At 45.5% G+C, this 21,593-nt stretch overlaps 3 protein-coding genes across 4 annotated transcripts; 1 reads left to right on the forward strand and 2 right to left on the reverse strand.

Moving 5' to 3' along the window:
• Window positions 1-774: 774 nt before the first annotated feature.
• LOC128723601 (trafficking protein particle complex subunit 3) lies at window positions 775-3,512 on the reverse strand. Of its 2 annotated transcripts, none has more exons than XM_053817359.1 (2): window positions 3,393-3,431; window positions 775-1,421 (listed from the first exon to the last, which is right to left on the reverse strand). In XM_053817359.1, exons 1-2 carry the CDS (start codon window positions 3,429-3,431, stop codon window positions 924-926), a joined length of 537 nt encoding a protein of 178 aa, XP_053673334.1. In that variant the 3' UTR covers window positions 775-923. The 2 variants fall into 2 exon arrangements, 1 of the variants encoding a protein (XP_053673334.1); XR_008410816.1 differs by lacking the exon at window positions 775-1,421 and adding an exon at window positions 2,989-3,141 and having other exon boundaries at window positions 3,393-3,512.
• LOC128723600 (nuclear transcription factor Y subunit alpha) lies at window positions 1,356-2,851 on the reverse strand. The gene has a single exon (XM_053817358.1). It carries the CDS (start codon window positions 2,849-2,851, stop codon window positions 1,808-1,810), a length of 1,044 nt encoding a protein of 347 aa, XP_053673333.1. The 3' UTR covers window positions 1,356-1,807.
• A 6,065-nt stretch (window positions 3,513-9,577) lies between the features above and the next one.
• LOC128725920 (hyccin) lies at window positions 9,578-20,212 on the forward strand. The gene is made up of 6 exons (XM_053819693.1): window positions 9,578-9,727; window positions 9,837-10,097; window positions 10,185-10,707; window positions 10,786-10,902; window positions 18,946-19,389; window positions 19,486-20,212. Exons 1-6 carry the CDS (start codon window positions 9,578-9,580, stop codon window positions 19,818-19,820), a joined length of 1,830 nt encoding a protein of 609 aa, XP_053675668.1. The 3' UTR covers window positions 19,821-20,212.
• Window positions 20,213-21,593: the final 1,381 nt, after the last annotated feature.

The raw sequence follows: 21,593 nt of genomic DNA on the forward strand, positions 1-21,593 counted from the left end.
CTCGGCACTGTCCACGGATTTCTGCTAAGTACCTTTCTATCTATTGTTACCAAGTACGTTCGTTTTTGATTTTTAAGCTAATCATTATCGCGATTATTCGAAAATGCGCTGAATTTGGCGCCTGAACCATAGTATAGTGCTTAAGGCGCCCGTAGGGCCGCAGCAAGTTGCTTTTGCTTATCGACTGCATACGTGTCCTTTCCCGGGAAATTGATTGCTAGTGATACCGGTAGTTTTTGTCACGTACACGAGCACATGCTTGAGTGATTGAGAGTAGGATAATACGCTCTTTTGTTTTCAAGCATATTACTTGGCATAATTTTTTGCAGTTAAGATGTTTATTAGCGAAAATGTGAAATCTATTTTCAAACTATTAAGAACAATCCATGTGGTGGAAGTAAATGGATCTGTATATTCGATGATGTTATACTCGTCGCTTAAACAAAAAAAACAATAACATTAAGGGTAATTGTATGCTTTTTGTCTAGTCATTTCATTGTTTTCTTGCGCTCATGCATCAGAGTGAAAGATACACAGGACAAAGAACTAATTTGCCAAAGTGAAATGGAAACGAAGAACAGCATTGTATCAAAGGTACACGCGGATCGTGTAATTTTTGACAAAGGCTATTACGGTTAAGAAGTTAAATTCAAACTCATCACAAAATTACAAGATATAAGAAAAGTGTTTTAGATAATATTTACAAATTGTTTCTCGTGCTCAATAGCAAACGAAAGAATCACAGTAAAATGTGCAGTTCGAAGGGGGGTTTTATTTCTTAACAAACATAAAAAAATATCAAGTAGGGATTCTCCCGTTTGACCCGCCTCGTTCTCGACCACGAGTTGTTACAACTTCGAAGAACGCATAGCGTCAGCAGATCTTTCGGAATGCATGCGTAACGAAGGAAATCGCTGCGGTCCTTAGTCTTCTCCTGCGGGTACAGCATCCTCAAGCCGGCGCACGAATTTAACCCGAATCTCCGTCGTCGCGTCGCCTTTCAGCTGATCCTGACTGAACCAGCACTGCACCTCAAGCTGCACCATCTCCAGCGCACCCCTAATGCACCCGCACAGGATAGAGCTGTAACGCAGCTGCTGATAATCAGCCGGCAGTTCCACAAACTCCGTCAGCGGGTTCGTATCGAAGATGAGCGAAAACTCATCAGCGGAAGCCGCCCAGTTTGAGATGGTCGGCTGCACATTCAGGTACATGCGGAAGGCCAGCTGAATCTTGTCCGCCGTTTCGCGCATATCCAGGCACCGGCCTGAGCCGGTTCGCGAAAGGAAGTCTTCGATCAACCGCATGCCCATGTTGAACCCGATACGGTCAAGCTGTTTGTTAACGTCGTCGACATTTTCGAAGTCACGCAACATCTGCGACACCAGCGCGCCGTAGGTAAGTGTTAAGAGCTCCGAGTTCTGGAACACGGACAGAGAAAGTTTATGCCAGAGAGTCTTATATTACCGCGAGGATAGTTAAGCAAGCAGATCATCTGCGACTGGAGAGTTCCGAAAACAGCATCAACCCCATTTAACAACATCGATCTGACCTTTTACGTTTATTCGTCTCTTTTATTGTTCTTTACATACTTTGGCCATACTCCTAAACATTTGAATTCCACGTTTTCTGCCCAACCACAAGGGGAATAGCATGCATGAAATATGTACACAAGATTTATTGAAATCTTTTTTATGGCCGTGTCGTGCCGCATTAACGATGTATAGGCAGAAGGCGCCCAATTGGTCCTTGGCTACGCGTATTGGTATTGTCATTTTCACCGTCTTCGATCTCGCTTCACAGCGGCCTAGTTTCCTAGAGAATGGAAGCGGCCACCTTCTCCACGCACCCGATTCATCGCGTGCCGGTGGCGCGATTCGTGCAGATATTTGGGACGTTGCTGTGGTATCTTGCCCATTGCCTCAAGCTTGGCACGCGCTTGACGCCGCTTTAGGATGCGCTTGTACTGCTTGGCATTGACGTACAAGGGTTCCTGATCCATATCCACACCGGAACCGCTCTCCGTTGTTTCCGTTCCGTGTGTTCCACTTTCCGTGACACTGGTGCAGGCGATTTCCTCAACGGTGACGGTGTTGTTGCAAGCAACAGCACTATCGCCAGTTCCGATGTTAGTGTCTGGAGGAGAGCTGATCGAAACCGTAGACATGGGCGTCATCGTCGGCTGCGACACCGGAATCTGCATCGTAGGCTGTGAAACCGGAACAACGGTGCCAGTCGGCGTGATGGTGACGGGCGCGTTGACGATGTTTTGAAACGTGCTTGCATCGATCGTCGTCGCGAGTTGCTGATGGGGTTGCAGCTGCTGCTGGGGATGATGTTGCGGAATGGTCTGCGCCATGGTGGCCGTCGGTAGGTGCGTGAACGTGACCGGTGCTCCTTGAAGATTCGAAAGGTTCCCATACGTGGGTATGGTGGTCGGGGCTCCCAGTGCTTGGGGCGGTAACTGAACGATGGGCAGATTCACACTCTGGTACGCAGTTTCCGGTGTTGGAAGTGCTTGATATAGCAATGTTTGCCCGTCCAGTGTGTACTGCACAAACTGTTGCTGCTGTGGAGCTGCCTGTAGAGTGGCACCCGGTGGCGGTCCTTGAGCCATGGTCATCGTTTGCTGAGGTAGCGCCCCGATAGGAATGACCTGTATTGCTGGTGGACCGCCGGTCAGCTGCTGTTGCAGGCTTTGCATGAACATCTGCTGGGAGTTCGGATCCGGCATCACCTGACTCAGCTGTACTAGCTGCAGGCCGCTGGTTCCGGCACCGCCCGTAAGATCCGAGAACGTAAGTCCACCGAGGGTGTTTGGTGTTGCGCCTGGATTATTCATCGTAAGCATAACGTGATGCGTGCGATGTTCCTAACGACTTAAGCCTCTGCCGAATCGTATCGGAGCGAGAGGTCCGATAATCTCAACCGGTTCGTTGGCGAGTACAGCTAATGGGGTAGATTTTCTACGTGTATTTCGGCCTGCGCTAGACTGTAGACAGTAAACCATACGCAATGAAAACCCCAAACAAAAATGCTTGTACTCTTGCCGCGGGGCACGTTTCGAGAACTCTTTGAGGTGGCGAAATACGTGTACGGAAAATAAGACGCTCACCCGTGACCCGGATTTACAACTCCTCACTGAGGAAAAAAACAGAGAGACGAAGATAGGGCAGGTCAGAAAACGGAACGAAATGGTAGGCTGTCGTTTTCGGAACTCTCCATTTAGAAGGCTAAAACGACCAGTCATGAAACGCAGTGTATGGACGAATCTTGGGACCGTCTTTTAGCTAATTCGGGGGCGTGATTCAATCAGCCATAGACGCTGCGGGCAGTTCCGCTTCCGAAAGAGTGAATCTACTATACTGCAAATGGAGCAACCTAACACTTACCACTTTCTTCGTGTCGAGGCGTGTGCTTTGGCGAGACATCTTAGGGTTGATAGTGCAAAAGCGTAAAAGTTGTACTTTTTCCGATAATTGTTTGTTTCCACTCGCACTGCAAGGAATTTTCCGCGTATTATGATTCTGACAGCGTCAACAAGCCTACCGAAGAGCCAGAGAGACAGGTATGTTCATAACATCGAACCAGCCGCCATATTGGAATTCATTTTGACAACTGGCTCTTACTTTGTTTGGCGAAAATTTATGTACTTTATTCAATACATTTTTGGTACTGAAAGCGTAAACTTACACAACAAATAATTATGCAGAATGCAGCAGCACTTTTCCAACTTTCACCAAATAGCTTTTTGTTGTCATCAGAGAGCAACTACGAAATTGTAAAGCGACGTGTCGGTATGACACTTCGGCTGGTCTCACCTGGTCTTGCTGGCAGAAATAACACAAGGTCGGTTTGGTGACGAACAGTTTGACAGCAGAACAACACAAGTGCTTCGATTTTTCGCTAACATTCGCTAATAATCCAGTTCTTTCGCGCGGTGTGTAGTCTTTTTGAAATCATTTTCGTTTACCCTCGCGGTTTTCCCTTCCTTCCGAAGCTGGGTGTGCCAGGAGTCCTACCGCGAGTTGGTGTACAAAATTTCCAGCCAACCGGGGCTGCGCTACTGCTTCAGATCGTGTCGTGCAATTTCCTTCCGTCTACGCTACCGAGCTGCTTGCCGAAGGTAATTCGATGCATTGTGCGAGTGGGAATTGTGCGGAGGTGTAGGGGTAGTGTGGCGTAATGTGTCCCTGCCGTCGTCCAGTGCACCCGTCGGAGGACGTAAACCGTGCGAATCCCACCCGATTCCGATGCACCAACCGAATGATAAGCGCTGTTATTGCGGATCATGCCCGTCCCAGTTTACGTGATTACGATATATATTCCGCGTGGGCGCGCGTGTGTGTGTCCGTCAAGGTGCGAGGAAGTTAGCTTCCTGGATCCCCAGATGTACGGTCCAGGATCCAGACGAATACGGTTCAGTGATTCCGATCCTTGCAATAAGCAAGCCTTACGTCAAATCGTGAGAATTCCCCCGCCAAGATAGCAGTGAAGATAATAAGAAAATTTCCACCCAATCGTCCACCCGCATCATCGATGGGAGGTTTTCCATTCCCAGTCACCGGAATCTCCGAGTGTTTAAGCCGAGAGTCAGTGGCCTTACCATGGCTTACTTCATTCCGGTGTCGATGGTGCGTGACAGGGTGTGAGGTGGAAGGGGGTTGGGAGGCAATCGAATGATATCATCCCTACCGTCGTGTCGCGGCGTTTGCTATGCCTGCTGCAATCGAGTGACGAAAGTGAACCACGCACGGCAGCGGACTTTGTGCTGGAAAACGCAGGAAAATGGGGCCCCGAAGGTTTCAACGATGTGCCCTGATAAACGAGATTAAAAACGTAATCACCGTGTTCGTGAACCGTGCGCGGTGAACAGAGCGACAGAGAGAGAGAGAGAGAGAGAGAGAGAGAGAGAGAGAGAGAGTAATGGTTCCTGTAAGCGTTCCCGACCGTCTCTACCGTGAGGATAATCGTGCTGATAAAAGTCACATTCTCAGCATAAGAGCTGATAACGGGGAGCGAACATCCTTACTATCCCCTTCGAACCATCTGCCTTAAGGACGCGTAAGCCGTTACGCGAGTTATTCTTTGAATAACGACGAAAAACGGTCGCATCAACGAACTCTAAATTGTTCTAAATGGGGTGGGCTTGGCAGAATCCGCCCTTGCCGTGTCCGTTGTGTCTGTGGCCTTCACGTGCGTGGGTGGCAGTGGGATGAGCCAACCGACCGAGCATAACAGAACCTTGACCTCAATGAATCGATGCACGAATGCACGCGCCCCGCATCGGGCTCCTGTCGATGGGTATTTATTATCCCATTTGCTTATTGTTTTGCACGGTTTGCTGCACCGTTCTCGATTCCAGGGTGAAGGTTCCCTGACCGTTTGCCCCCTTTGTGGCCCTGCACGCGCGATACTTTTGCTCAACGGAGGTGAAATTTTTACATATCGATTTGATTAAGTAACACCTAAAAATTCCCATGAGCCCAACGCAAGACTTTTGATGCGTGCGTGCTCATGCCAGCATTAATCCATAAAGTAATTGGATTGATTGCGATGATTTACGATGGCAGTAGTTTTGTAACATAAATCCGTCCAACGGTGCTGGGTAGCAAGTAAATAGAAATGTTGTTTTTGTGGTGACACGAGCGAGGGTTCCGAGACGATTCCATCAGTAGTAAAGGTTGTGCTTTCAATACCGTGCTGCTGATCCCGTTCGATCGGTTTCGTTTGATCGATTACCGCGAATATTGATACACCTTATCAGTACGCTATAATTGGGCATGGAGCATAACAAATCCCTTATCGGGCTCCATTTCTGTTGTGGGTTGGATTAGATAACCACCGTAAAGAAACATCCCTACCGAGCCGAACGTGCGCGACATTCCGGACAGAATGGGACGTGTTTCTTGCGAGAGTATGTTAGGAATTCATAGCCAAGGAATTGTGCTGATATCACTTAGTTTGGGTTGTTTGTTGTTTACGTACGGTATGGGACTCGTTCCTTCCACGAGAGGGATTAATTGAGCGGATTGATTGAGGGGTGCATTCAAATCCCTCATTCGTAGCTTCGTTCGTCTGAATTTTCCATCCATTGTGCTGCCTTTTGTGGAAAGGAAATGTTTTCATTAAGCAGGAATATGTTCTTACAGGTTTGTTAGAAAAACCAGGTGAACACTCCAAAGGCGTACAACGACAGCGTAGTTGGCCATGGAAATCGTGTTTAAGGGCTTATCAACGACATGACGTCATTGACGGCTTGTAAATGCAACCGTACCTTCGTTATTGTACGATTGCACGGGTAGTAATAGTTAATAATAGGGGTGTAATTGCTAAATTTTTGTAGAAACATTTCGCCAAACGTAGTAGGCGTAGTTTATAACGTAGGAGTCACTAAAATCCTCTACGCAAAACACGGAAATAGTCAATTAACGCCAACTTTTTGACATTTTAATATATTTTTTCAATTAATCATTTTACATTTTAAATTCCTCCCATCAATCATGATGGTTAATTTATCACCCTCGCCATTGCCGCCGCCGTAGTGGTTTGTACTGTTTGAACCTTAAATGTTACTCGTTCAATCGATTGGCTCGACCGGGGTGAAATACAAAACCGTCTATCGGCTTTTGGCCAGCATTGGAAGTTTACCCAATCGCAAATGATGGTTTAATTGGATCATCGCGGTATAATTAAGCATCAAAAGTGAACGTGTTGTGGCACTTGTCGACACGGATTGCACTTTCAGGGGTGGTATAATTGCCCTGAGCTGTCCGGGATCCTAAAAAGAGTTTAAATTGATGGAAGGTGGTGGACTGTCTGTAGCCAGATATATTTTTTTTGCCCCGAGGTAGGTGGGGTAAATTTTGCTCTAAATAATCGTGCTTAGTTTCACTTTAGATTAACAACAGAAAGGAGTCATTAAAATGTGTGACTTGACTCCCAGCACACTTAGATATGTTCCCAAAAGCTCGCGTAAAAGGATGGCACTTAAAAAAAAGAACCAATCCTCTACACCTTTGCAACCGTCATAATACACCTGTTGGCATGCTTGTCAGCGTATCATCGCTAATGTATAAACCCGGCCATCGTCTGCTCTCCGTGCGGCCAGAAGTCCTTTGATGCACTTTTTATGTGCGTCATGATTCCAAAGGGTGAAGCAAAAAGTGCCAACCAAATGGGGGAGGTTTAGTCGCCGAGTTGTGACGATGTCGCCTCGAACGTGAACGTAAAGACAACACCGACCTGTGCCCGGTGTGTGTTGGTGATGGTTAATTACGGTGATGGCGTAAAGTACTGGGCCAACGAGGCCATTCGAGAGGGCATTTAGCAACGAACTGACGTGATTCTTTTCGCAGTCAATAGAGCGTTTGAAATTAAATGCACCCTTTATGCATTGCAAAGGGCCATAGTTCGTGTACTATCGCATCTCTCGAGGTGGCGGTATGATCATATTTACGGAGTCAAGCTTATTATGACCGCAAAAGGAACGATGCTTTACTTTTGTGGATAAAGTTCTTCCATTTTTCGATCCACTAAGCTCTGGAATCAAAGCCCACAAGGCGATTCTTTTGCGAACTCTTTCGTGACGTGGTTTGGTTCAAGTTTAAATTCACCTCACGGCAACTAAAGCAGAGAGTGCCGGAGCGATCCAGATGTTCGCCGCATGACTAATCCGGGAAGCTGGAAAAAGTTTGAGCTGTGTCATGGTCCTTGTACGTTGCAAGCTGGCGCACTAAAACATTATTCATCGTATTTCTGCTGGAGAATGCATCCTGTCATCAAGAAGGAGGAATGAATGGAGGTTTCAGGATCATGTGGTGCGAATGATAAACTTTCAACTTCTAAATTACTTTTGGGCGATTAGATAGAACCTGTGCCAATGCTTGAAGCTGCATTTGTAATGCTTAACAGATGATGCAGATTTCTATAACTTTTAGTATCTAGAAAATTGTTGCATCGTTTGTTTGTTTGATGTTGTTTCGCTTTATCAAAAGTCCGTTAATGTTTGCAGTATAAATTTGTTATTTCTGTATAACTTTGTCGCTTACCAAGATGATAAAGGATATGGCCAGATGCCAATAGGAAAACAATTTGAGAAAACCGCTACCTTTGTTTTAGCCTGTAAAATTAGTCCTGTTCCGGCTTTCCATCATCCCTCGATTCGCGTTAAAAGCCCTTTATAAGCAGCGGCGAAAGTGCCGCGAGATTCCTCTCGATAAGTGGTTTCAAATCGATTTCTGATTAACTAGCGTCCCGACCGTTTTCCGCTTGTATTCCCGCGCCTTTCGTCGTCTAGACGTTGGCTCATAAATTTTATCCTCCGTTTGGCCATCGGCGAGATTCCCGGCTTCTGCAGGACGCATCACTCGTGAAAGGATACTAATGGGCTTTGTTGGAGTTAGGGCATCGGTTAGGTCTTCAGGCTGGTGAACTTTTCGAGCGATTTTCACCTACATTCCGGTGCGATTTTCGGTTTTGTAGAAGCGCCTTGCTTCGTTCAGGATCCTCGCGAATTGTCGAACAGTAGCGTGGAAACAATAAAGTAAACGCTAACAGGAGATCTCGAAAGGATTGAACCGCACACCGTCACGTGGCACGTCCACCAGTTTATCGCTGCGGGTGGGCATCTGCGGAGAAACTGTTATCGTAAAACGTGCCGCGACGAACGAGATGTTTAAATAACACTTAAGCGTTAACATCAGATGAGGCTAACCAAAATGCTGGATCTGGAGGTGGTTTTCTGACATTGGAACTTCGAAACTAAGCCATTTCTTTTTGGTGTTGCTTTAAAATGTGTTTAATATTCTGTAGACCGTAAGATGGAGTATTGAAGGTGCTATGAGCCTGCTGAAATTAAATCACTTCATTTAAAATCCCATAATAATCTGATGCCATCATTTTAACCGAGTCAGCCCGGGATAAGGCTCTCTGCGGATGTTAGGAGGAAATGCCTTTCAGCTCACAAATAATTATTCAAATCTAAATACGACCCGGCCGTTCTTAAATAAATAACAATTACAATGATGTCGTCATTTGTTTTTTTTCCTGTTTTGGTAAATCGTATCCTTCAGACGCATTTAGATAGTATTTAAATGGTATCCTTTCTGTGCAAAGCATTAAGCTTAAGCTTAACGCTGACAATAACTTGTAATGAGTTATATTAACGGGTATTGTTTATTTCACAGCCTAACTATCGCTTACAGCATGGCACGTTGCGGTGAAACAACGCTTGCTTTGTGAAACGGAGATTCACCCATCGTAAAATCTCCCCCCAGCAGCGCGTGTGGGATCAACTTCTGCTATCAAACCGTTGCTTGTTTTGCTTGCAAAAGTTGGGCAAATATCAATCACATCGGGTGCAGGCAATCGCTTCGCAAGAATTGCCTCCGGATGCGCCTCAAGCGAACCGCAGCGTAGCGAACCGCCGCCAGTAAAGCGCTGCCTCTCCTTGTCGTAGCTGCGGAAGTGCGTTCCGATTGTGTGCCACGATTTGGAAGCCGGAACCGGCGGTGGACCCTTATCTCGGAGCCGGTACAACTGTGGGCGTGTGGTGCATGCGGTAGAAGCAAGTGATATGGCGGAAGCGATCATTGCCGACTGGATCTCCGATTACAGTGCCCTGCAGGAATCGGAGCTGCGTACATTCGCCGCTCAGCATGAGAATGATTTCGAAATTTCGAAGGCTCTCTACACCGTCCTGAGCGAGCGGACCAAGTACAAGGATGTAAGTAGCGCATTGTTGGGGGAGGCAGCAACATAAAACACTCCACTCAACCCATGTGAGCCTGGCGATTGCTGATGATGTCCTTCTATGTTGTTCGCTCTGGTTGCAGCTCATCCATCCCATTTGCAATCAGCTGTGCAATTTCTACCGCTCGAATGAGGTCGAATTACGCCGGTTCACGCTGCAGTTCGTGCCGATGCTGATCTATCTGTATCTGAACTCGGTGGCGCTGGGCGATAAGAAGGGCTGCCGGTCGATCGAAACGCTTCTGATATGCATTTACAACATCGAGGTTAGTGCCGACGATGGCAGCCCGAAGGTAGTGTCCTTCCGAATGCCTGTGCTGGCGCAAGCATCCGTCTACCATGAGGTGAGTGTTCCGTGCATCAGATGCGAATCACTTGCGAGCGCTATATTGCAGTGTTTCAATTAAACGTTTTTTTATTCATTGTCACAGGAAAAAAGTTTACAACCAAGTGATCTGCGGCGGTGGGAGGAGAACAGCAACAAGGACATCAACTGGGGCCCGCTGCCGTCGATCGAGTCGATCAATGCCCAGAATCGGCTTAAGGTGATGACGGCGTTGCTGTTCACGTACAACCAGCAGCTGAACCAGATACACAAACCAGCGCTGTACCATCTCTGCAAGACGACCTCGCTGCTGGTGAACCAGGGCTTTCCGAAGCTGCCGGGCGGTCACATGCACCGTTCGTCCTATGGGAACGATCCGATCTCACCGCAGCAACCTATGGCGATGGCGGCACCGTCGCACGTGGTCCGTCCGCCACCACGGATCGCGGTGAATTCACAGTTCCTGGTTGAGCTGGCACACGCGAACTACTTCGCTATGTTCAACGAGTTCGCGTCGGCCGCGATCGAAGCCGTGACAGATCTGCACAGCCGGGCGTGCTACGAAATGCTTCCCGAAGTGATACTGGTCACGAACGCGATACGCAATTCGCTGCATGCCAATCCTTCCGGTAGGTTACGATAGAGCGTGTGCTTCCTTGTGACCATGGTTGTTTAATTTTCCTTTTCATTTCCTCGCTGTGTTTCAGGTCAACCCAGTGACGGTCCTATGGGCATTAGTGTTGCTTTAACGCCAGCAACGACTACGGTGACGGTCTCGAAATCGATGATCACGAATGCTTCCTTCCGGACTAAGAAGCTACCAGGTACGTGGAGCAGTGTTCCTTCTCGATTGCTTTTTGCCCCAAAATGGTCAATTTGTAAACTTTACCCCTTATGTACCTTCATCTCCCTAACTTCCCTCTGTGCTCCTGCAATCGTGCCATGGAGTGATGGAGCGACGATTCGAATGATTGGATATTTACTAGCTTTCCGTAGGACTTTGATTTGTAATCGTCACTCCATGTTCGCCTGTGTTAAACGGAGGGGAGAGGGTGCATTTGGTTTAATTCCACATTTTCCCTCTTGTCGAACTAATGAACATCACCCATAGTATCCTCTTGCTTGGCCATCAAACGGCCAATTGCAGTTGCTTCATGCTTTCTTGTTGTTTAATGTGTTGTTGTTGTTTGAGATTCGGCTACTTTTCTATTTCGAATTTTATTCCCGTTTATTTGTTACTTACTTTCGTTCATTCTGATGGGTGAAAATGTTACCGACACCTTATGGCGTGTTATCATTGAACTGTGATAGGTTTGTTTCCTTTGCTTCATTTGATGGTGGAGAGTTATTTATGTAAACTGTAGCAGATTTAATATCAAGCAATTCCAGCCCATTTAAAGGTACTTTGTCAACAAAAATGTTTACTACCTCAATTGCTCAAGGCTTTTAAATTATGGGCCATAATTTTCAAATTGGCGGTAGAGCTTTCCTAAGGCTCGATCTAAATGATCAATGCAGAGTACCATATAGTTCCACCTACCTGATATTGAGTCGTGGGCTGAAGGATCGGTAGGAATAGTTTGCCATCACTTGAGAAATGGATAGTATCGTCCTTTGTTTCTGTGAAGACTTTGAGAATCTAAAACCGTTCTCTTAACCTTAATTATGTCCTCTTTGTTCTCTGTCTCGGATATAAAAGTGGAACCCTTGTGTCTTGTGCTAACTGCCGGTTCACTATGCGAAATTAGGTTTAATAAGATCGAAACAAAAATGTGCTAATATATCCACATCAATTATTAATTCTCATTGCGCTTGATGGATAGCCATGTTTAATGTCAATTTTTATTTTTGTGACTTCTCTTTACCCATCCTAGAAGAAAATTTTGTCCCTCAAGCAACGTTAAAGATGTTTGAAATTGAACAGGTGCGTATCATGGTTCTGGAAATAATCGCGCAATTAGTGGATCACTCTTCCCGATCGACGGATTCACCAAAGCATAGGCTAATGAAGCTACGAAAAGCTCGTTTTCTTGATCTGTTTAAAAAAGGTCGCTAGCTTTGTTCGTTCAGTCGTCCAATGTAACGCTTGGTGGCTGACATACGAAGAAAATCAGAAAGTTTTGGTAAAGCAAAAAAAAAAATGAATAAAATTTCCACTTTCTTCTCGCTCTCGTTGTTAAAGTTTACACGGCCTTCACGCGATTGGGGTCTTTAGGGGTGTAGAATGAAACGCAATATGGACTGGTGAGTCGAATGAATGTGAAGAGCCCTCGGTGGAAAATGGTGCGTTCAGAAGAAGTTGTGCCCCTTGGAGCGTGGGAGTACTTGTTTGATTGTCCAGCAAGCACCTGGCCGTAGTCGAATGTGGCAGCAAGTAAGTGTTGTGGCTAATAGCTCGGTGTTTTTGTTCTACCCACTCGTGTGGCGAAGTTCCGTTGTGTATCTCGACGTAATCGGAGTACCCTATTTGCTGGAACCGGACGAGTGCTCTGGCCCGGAAGAGTGAAATCTATTTTCCATGTTTTCCTTTTCCCTGCAGCTCTGTGTTACCCCAGTGGATGCGGTGTTTGCATTCGACCGCGGGAGTTATCCCGTGTATCTAATATCTCCCGGTGTGCTAGTTGAAGCAGTTTCATTTCGATGTTAGCCAGCTGTCCCACGTAGCATGCTCTGAATCATAGGTTTGGTGTTTGCTCCCGCTGATGTCTAAATCTATCTTGGCCTTTCATTCTATGTCAACCCTACGATCCCAACAGTATTATACGTGTTGCTTGAAAATAGGAACAATTTACTTCATCGCTGAGGACGTAATGCATTTGTATCAAAATGGTCTGGAAAAATGAAAATGGAAATCCGAAGAAAAAAAAACATGGTATGCCAGTAAAACCATGTCTGTTGTTGCCAGTCTGTCGGAAATTTCTTAGACTTCACGTGGGGAATTTTAAAGCACACACAGCACGCCATTTTCCATAGCAGGTTCCTGAGCACAGCAAAGCAGGTTTATAGGGAGAACGTTTTGCGATTATTCCGTAGTAAACAGTCATCGCACAAAAGATATATTAATTAGCTTGTCTGGAACTGCCTTTCATGGTTAAATCCGCAATTTCATGCCAATGTACCGCAAATTTCAACAATTGCTTTTTGGAACGGCTGTTCAGAAGCAAAATTCTTTAAGGAGTTTCTTTTCTATGAAGTTCATCAGCTCCTTTGTCCTTGCCGCCTCTTTCCTTGTTATTTGCTCCTGCCTGTTGTTAGGCTCCGATGAGACGTGACTGGACGGGGTTTCATGATTCATCTTTTGTTGCTGTTTCATGAAAAAACTTATTATGAATATTTGAATATTTGATGAACGGATAAACTGAGACTAGTCAATTCAATCTGGCGGAACGTATATTGAAGGAAAAACTCGGGAAACATTATCAAGAGATCAAATTGAATTATGGCTATAAATTATTGTAAAATTACCTTATTTAACTTCTTATTATTACTTTAATCAATGATGTTTTAATCAGTATCAACAGTTTTAATTAAAAAATAGTTTTACGCAACCAAACACCAAATCAGTTATAAACCGCCCAACCTAAAGACCTTGGTCATTTTAACCGAGTCAGCCCGGGATAAGGCTATCTGCGGCTGTTGGGAGGAAATGCCTTTCAGCTCACAAAAAATATCCAAATCTAAATACGGCCAGGTCGTAAATCGTCTTAAATACGGCCAGGTCGTCTTAAATAAATAACAATAACAACCTAAAGGCCATGGTCATTTGAAATCACTGGATAAAGCATAGCATGCTTAGATGGATGGAATACGTAAAAACATGTTTTCCAATCATTCAATTTTTCCGAGAACCTATTTTTTTCTAATAAGCATGTTATTCTCGCATAATATCTATCCTTTGGATGGCTCCCCGGCAAGTTATGCGATGCTCAATCATTTAGCTCTTCCATTGATTATTTGCATCAAAGCATGACAAAAAAAGCTAGGAGCAATTAAAACATGCACCGTGATGAATTAACCGTAACACGAGAAATGATATCTGCCTGGAAATCTTCCTCTCGGAATGAGATGCAAAATAACGTAAACATCTGGCTCTCAATCCATCGAGCATGCAGCAAAACGTGACCAGATCCATTCGTGTGTGAATGCGTCCTATCATGATGATTGATTACGCAAAAAAGCTTCCTCAGTGAAAGGCAGGGGTGGACTTTTTGTGGGCAGAAATTTGTGGAGGTTGTACGATGGATGGGCGTTGCGAATGTAACATAACATAAATCGGTACAATTTTTCATTTCAGTGCTCGTTATCGCCTGGTTTTCCCTCCCAGGCGTCTTTCCATTTGAGTGGGATCTTTGTTGGATAATCATTAAGCATCCTTGCGGTCACAGGCGCAACGGGTGGTACGGAATTGGCAGAAGTCTTCCTTGCATCACTGCCTGATGCATCGTGTTGTTTCTGACAGGCTGACAATGACTGACTGCAATAGTTTTGTTCTGCTGTGAGGGCGTTTTCTAAAAATGTTTGCAGTGAGCAACAACAAGAAGAAAACAAATCCCACAGCTGCTGCTACATCCCACTCTAGAATAGTGATCCTTTTATAAGAATTCCTTCAACGAGGCTCCATGGCCAGTACAATGTTGTTCGATCATCAGTAGGACGATGATAAATTCATTACCATGCTGAGTGCATGATTGACATCTCGGTTAATTCCTTCAGTGGGAAAAAAAAATGTCTACATCTCTCCTCTTTCTCTTTACATATTTTGAGTCATTTCGTGTTATTGGCTATCGGGACTTTCAGCTCTAACCACCATATTGTTTAGTTATGATAATAACTCGTATTTCAGTTTCGTAACGCTCTTTAAAGCCTAAAAAAGAAATTATACTATCGTGCCATCATCAAACCACATATATTTTCCCTTAACTCATAGTTTGCAAGTGCTGGAAGAAGCATTTTTTTGCGATTTGCGGTGATGAAAGTACGAGATGCATTACCAACGCTAATACCTTCTTTCCATCGATTCGCTTTTGCCCCGATCGGTCGATCATTCGATCGTTCGAACCTGCTTCTGCTGTAGATTTGTTGACGCATACTTTTCTCTTCCCATTTGTTTCACTATCTTACTAAACGTTGTACCTTCTTTCTAACAGTGTTCGATTATGAACGATTTTTCGCATGCACAAGTCGACAGTGTTTCTTTTGCGAATGCGTTGCTGTTGGCGCGAAAGCTGCGCTCATTTAAACTACATCATTCTGGTTCTCCATGTTTGTACCTACCACTTTGCCATGCACAAGTCACCATCTAACGCAGCATTGCGCACCTCTGATTTCCGGTGCAGTTGCTAAAAGCAAGCGATTCTTTTGCCGGCAACATTCGAGGGGTGGTTAATGTAACAATATCTCTACTTTCTTCTTTTCTTTTTCTCTCTTTAACTGATCTTCAATTTACTGTACCCTCTACGAATGACTCGATTGTGAATCTGTGACATGTGCCAATCCGGGGTCTGTCCCATGAAAAATGAAAACCAAAAAATCCGGAATTCTCTCTCAATTGACCGAATGCGGTCAAATGACGATGCCAATCGCGGTTTCTTTTGACCCAACCTGTAGACGATCTCGAGGTAGAGTTTGTGAACGCCCTCCAGTCCACGCAGCAGGAAATGATGAGTAAGCTGGCGATGATTGATGCCGACGTGGGCAACGGCTTGGTAAACGGTTCCGGAACTCAGCTTGCTGCCGGTGCCGGAACCACAGCCAATTCAGGCTCGACGGCTCCATTGGCCGGTTCCGCAGGCGTTGGACAGGACGCCAGCGGAGACGCGGACGTGACCAGCCCGCGAACGGAACCGAAAAAGAAGGAATCGTCACGAAAGTGGAAAAACTGGGGCTGGAAAACGAACACACCCTCGAACGCGCCGGTAAACGTGAACGGCCAACAAACGAAGCAGGCCAGCATCGAAGAGGAAGCGGATTCCCCGAAACGATCCGGAGGATCAACGCGTCACTCGAGCCCAGCCGAATCCCCAAAACACAAGCTCCTGCTCGGTACGGGCAGAGTGGAAGATGTCAACTCGAACAGCAGCAGCATTTCGCCTGCCTCGCTGCGCCGTAAGAAGTTCCTTTCGAGCAAGAACCAGTCGCCCGTTAATCGGTCCGAGACACGCGCCAGTGCTGGGGCCCGGTTGTACGAGGAGTTTGAGAGCAGCCTGCAGGACTCGGACTCGGACGAACTGGCGGCTCTGATTGTGAACGGTCGTCCGGCGACGATTCATCTCATACAACCGTCCACAATCCCCGGACTGTACTAGGAGACGGTCCACGTGGCGTTAGCCTTGAAATTGCAAGTCGTACACGAAGAGCTTAAGAGGATTTACCATCTAGGGGGACAAATCGCTCTGCTGTGCACATCTGCTATTTACGCTACTCAATAATTAGACACTGATCACAAGAACGGAACAGCAACATCCCCCGGGCAACACCTGCTGCATGCTAGATAGCTAATAATCAACTCAAATCGGCGAAGTAGAATTAGCGGAATTAACCGTACCAATGCTCCTGCCGACGCATTCACAATAGACAATAGGCCAAACGGCATCGGGAGATTACTATCATCATCCTTGAACTACGCTCTCAATGCTTTGATGAGGCGGCATTGTTGCAAATCGTCACCCCAAAATCGGCTCCGTGAATGTACCAAGCATAGGTCGCCTTCCCCATCCAGGAAGGTATGGAGAAAACTGTAAGCCAACAATCAATCCGATCGCTTCCGTCGCAAAAGAGTGTGCCTGCCTGGCTATCTGTTCCGTTGTCTGCTGCTATTGATTACGTTTACCTCTTCATTTCGTTAATGCTTCACCGCGCGACATCGCAGCGCCTTCCGTGGGCACGCTCGTTTTTCCTTTTTTTCTTCTTTTTCTTTTTTGTTTGACCCAACCGGAGGTCCACCCGGGCCTCTTGCCTTTATGCTTCTCTCCATCCACACCCGGGAAATGTTCCCGCGGTACACGGTGCACGCTGAAATTTTGCCGACACCGCTTTTCTTCACTCCGGGTTCCGGGGAATGATGCTGCACGGTAAATAAAGGAAAAGGATCCTTTTCGTATGGTTTCGTGGGCAGCCAAAGCTTTCGGTCCTTAAGAAGTTGTGTTTGCCGTAACTGGCAGTGCTCCGTTTTTTTGCTTCATTCAAAGCCGTTGAGGTTCACCTATAGTCTGCACAATATCACGTGGCATATAATCGAAATATCGCGCCTAATATGCGACGTGTAAGGACACCTGCGCTCTACAAAAAGCACTTTTCGATGCATCGCTGTTTCAGTAACTTTTTGTTGTTAGGTAAATTTTTTCGACCATCGCAACCTACGTCGTTGAGGATTAGTTATGTGTTCGAACACTTGCTCAGGATTATTTTATATTTTTCGCAAAAGGGGTTCGTTTTGTTTTACCTCATTCGTATTAGCACTTGTTGCTTGGTGTGATTAAATATCAGCGTTTTATTTTTTGCAGCACCTTTTCGATCACGTGTTCCGCTTCCGTTAAAAACTCATGGTTTCCCTCACTATCGCTCTTTCTTTCTGATTCTCTCTATCTCTCTCTCTCTCTCTATTTATCACTCTGAAACGTTCCACTAATGGGAGGGCAGGATTACATGCTGGCAAACAAATGCCGCCAATATTTGCGCCCCGTGCGTTGACGATAATTTTGGCACCAACGCACGCAGGATATGCTTTCATGTGGCTTTTCCGTGACGGCCTTGTTGGCTCGATGTTTTTTTTTGTTCCCGTTTTTGCACACCGAGCCACCGAGCTGCTTACCGTTCGTTATTTCTGTTCCTCTAACGACTCGTTTTTTTTGTTGTTGTTTCGACTTCGTTTGTTTGCCCAACGTGACTTTAGTGTGTGGTTTATGAAGTGTTTCTTTTATTTTTTGTGTGTGTCCTGTCACGCGATGAAAGAGTTTTTTTCCTGTGTGTTATTTTTTTTTTGGAAAATTCACAGTACAATCGTACTTTCACAGCATACGCACCCGTACGTATCCACCCCGCAGGGGTTGTTTATTTTGAACGATAATGCAATAAAAATGCACTATTCACCGTTCCGTCGTCCGTTCGTTCACGTGGCTTTTTGCGTGGGATGCCGGCGCTGGTTTTCAGTTAAAAATCGGTTTCCATTATAGGCGAGTGCCAGCTCGCTATTTATTCTTATACCACATGTTTTCATTACCACCGTTGTGTGCACAAGTCAAATGTTTCTGTTTAGCTAATAGTGGAACACAAATAATGTTCAAACAAAAAATTTCTCTGAATAGCTTGAAGCGTATATTTCATTCGCAGTTTAATACAATCTACTCGATATCAAAACCTTTACGACAATCCACATTAATTATATAAACGGCTGCATTTGTTTTTCCTTCGGAAGGAAATGATAAATCTTTTAAAATCTTTTAAAAATTAGCAAACGCGTCGTAAGGATATCATAATAACCTGATTCTTTAAAATATGGTCGTAGTACATTTACAAAACAAAAAGATTTATATGCTCCACTCGTGTGGTGGCATGTTCTGCTATTTATGATAATTCTTTGCCACCCAACCAATTTGGTCCTTTTCCTGGTGCCGTTCAATTTTCCATCCACCCGGTGGACATTGTCGTGATCCCTTACTGCACGATAAGTACCGTTGACTCCTTACGCAATGTCGAAGCATGGCCATCTCAAGGCCAAGGCCGTTCTCTCCCCCATTCCACCCGTGTCGCTTCCCGGTGCGTAGGTGCACAGATAAACTTTAATTAATTCGTTACGTTGTGTTTTGCTTTACTTTGTGGTGCACGCTGCCATTGCCAACGATAATGACACTGGCCGATGCCACGCGCAGACGATATCCCCATACAGGGTCCAACGAAGGAGGAGAACGGTGGCCCCCATCATCTGACCAGCATCAACGAGGAGGGCGAGAGTGGACTGCAATCGGCGGATGGTAGCGCGAAGGGCGGCGGGTTGGGCGCATCCGGAGGATCCTCGACGACGACCCCGGGCAAACCGAAAGACTCCAAGACGCATAAGGTGTTGGGTGGCTTCAAGAAGCTGAAACCGGAAAAGGATAAGGACAAGGAGAAGGACAAGGACAAGGATAAGGAGCGGGATAAGGACGGAAGTGGCACCACACCGGTCGTGCTGGTTTCGACTAGCGCGGGTAGCGTGACCCTACCGGTTACCAGCGCAACGGCCGGCATCTCCGTCGGTGGAAATTCCCTCGTCGAGGAAGCGAAGGCCCTCATGTCATCGGCCAAGAAGATCAACTCGAAGGAGAAACTAAGCGGTAAGCAACACGATCCGACATGAAGCGCCCGCAACCGGTGCAAGGGAACGTGCTTTGCAGTGAAACGATGATGAATATGATCTCTTCTAATTGCAGCATCCGGTGTCGGTGGCGGTCAACCGGCCACGGTGGTCGTCCTCTCGAATGGGAGCATCCTGATGGGATCGGGACCGTGCGCTACGACGAACGGGGACAGTGCAGACGGACCCGGTGTTGGTGCAACGTTATCCACCGGCGCAGGCACTGGCACGGCCAACGGTGGGCTCGGCAAGCAGTCGCTCGATATTGGGGAGTCGTTTGATTCTGCCAGCGAGCTGCTGCAGCAGCACGGAACCACGATCAACAGTGCCAGCAGCAACGGGGGCAACACGATAAAAACCACCGTCATGGACATGAAAAACCACGGGAGTATACAAGTTAGTCAAGTCTAGGTTTGTCGGTAACGCTAAAAGTATTTCTGTTGGCTGAGTGCTATTTTTCTATATCACTGTATGTGTGTGTGTATGTTTTAAAAAAAAAAAAATCATTTCATATTGCAGCATTTTCATGTTCTCACTTGAGTTGGTCGGTTTTTACAGCCCACCCACGTACGTTGATGGATAATTTCGTAACATTTTATCTCAGGATCTCTTGGTTGTATTGGGAAGAAAAAAAATCATTTTGGAACATAAACACAAAAGCACAAACATACATTCATACATATATATTATAAGCATAGCTCCTTCGTAAAAGAAAAAAAACCTGCTCCCAAACCGAACAGATTTTGCTAGTGGTAAAATTGATCGATCGATTATTTTATGCAATTTCCCTCGCGCTAAGATATGGTCCGGTTGGTTCTTCCGTCCTATCCCACATGTTTATATTATTCACAGTCGACAGACAAACAGCTAGCTAAGGTTTGAAAATGTTGATATTGGTGCGATTCTGTTATACCAAATAAGTGCCCGGGTGGCCCAATAGTGTCGAAATGTTGCAGAGTGTTGAGTTTTAAGTATATGATGCTGAGTAAGCCTCCCCCGTTTTGTACATTTTTATTTGTAATCATAACATTATATATTGTTCTTCTAATTTGATGTGATAGTTAATTTTTGTTATATATTTGTGTTGATTTGGTTGTTCGGAATCGTTCTTGTTTTACGCTAATTTGTCTGTTTTTTGATGCGTTACATTTTGTACGGGCTTCTTTACGGAGATTTGTACAAGTCTGATAGCTTTTGATGTTGCGTATATTTTCGGGGGAATTCCCATTCCAATGTGTGCTGTTTTATTCATTCCTACGTTCGTGTCCTGGAAGATGCAGTAAAGCAGATAAGAAGGAAAACGAAATACGTGCAAAATTAAGCTTTATGATTTTCTCCTTCGCTCGCACGGAGCATCATCGTCATTGCAATTTCGGTTTATGATAAAACGTTAGCTATTACAATATTCCATAAATTCCCACAAATTGGTTGTACCACATTTTTACTGTTCCAATGAAAAAAACTCACACAAATTAGCAGATTTCAATGCTAATGGCCTACTGAACAGCGCGCACTCAGGTCTGAAAACTTCGGTGCGATGCTAGGAATAAATAAATCAGTTTACAACATGCATAACTTCACTACCATCTTTGGTGGCTCGTTCATTGCGCTAGTTAGCTTCGATCCGGTGCTCCGTAAATGTACACACTCTGTCCCATAGGTCCCGTAGTTGAATGATTTCGTTCGAGAATTTCCGTTAAATGATGCCCCCTAAGTTTATTATTAGTTCCATCAAGCTAAAAGTACAGATGACAGAATATTGATGAAGTATATTCCCCTGTCTTTAATGATCCAAAAACAATTCCGTTTTTCTTTTATGCTGAATTGCATGCTCACCGACAACCTGCGGTGATGATTGGTTTGTCCGAAACCGAGCGCAGCTGTGGAGAATCTGAAATGGAAGTCCAAAATCAAGCTTCTCGTTTAGCCCATCACTTCCTTCAGCGACACGATTGGTTGTAAATCAAACAGACGTCGTTGCCATTTAACGCAGGAGAAGGACGACTGAGAACAATAGTCCCTATGTTTGCTGTTGTGTATTTTCATTGTGATATTCGTATCGTTCACACGAGTTCCGTTTCCATATGTTATGTGCCACGTCGTACTATAATTCTGTTAATGCTTTAAATGAACCACCATAACGGGGAAACATGCTAAGATTTTGCACATAACTGGTAACGCTAA

This window comes from Anopheles nili, chromosome 3 (genome assembly GCF_943737925.1).
Source record: "Anopheles nili chromosome 3, idAnoNiliSN_F5_01, whole genome shotgun sequence".
Classification (NCBI taxonomy): Eukaryota; Metazoa; Arthropoda; class Insecta; order Diptera; family Culicidae; genus Anopheles; species Anopheles nili.

Excerpts from the sequence above, each read along its gene's own strand:
- LOC128723601 (XM_053817359.1), bottom strand. The coding sequence starts at position 3,431 with ATGTCTCGCCAAAGCACACGCCTCGACACGAAGAAAGTG. Across the intron at positions 1,422-3,392 it reads GCCTCGACACGAAGAAAGTG|AACTCGGAGCTCTTAACACT; the intron begins GTAAGTGTTAGG and ends TCCGTGTTCCAG.
- LOC128723600 (XM_053817358.1), bottom strand. The coding sequence starts at position 2,851 with ATGCTTACGATGAATAATCCAGGCGCAACACCAAACACCCTCGGTGGA.
- LOC128725920 (XM_053819693.1), top strand. The coding sequence starts at position 9,578 with ATGGCGGAAGCGATCATTGCCGACTGGATCTCCGATTACAGTGCCCTG. Across the intron at positions 10,098-10,184 it reads AAGCATCCGTCTACCATGAG|GAAAAAAGTTTACAACCAAG; the intron begins GTGAGTGTTCCG and ends TCATTGTCACAG. Across the intron at positions 19,390-19,485 it reads CTCGAAGGAGAAACTAAGCG|CATCCGGTGTCGGTGGCGGT; the intron begins GTAAGCAACACG and ends TTCTAATTGCAG.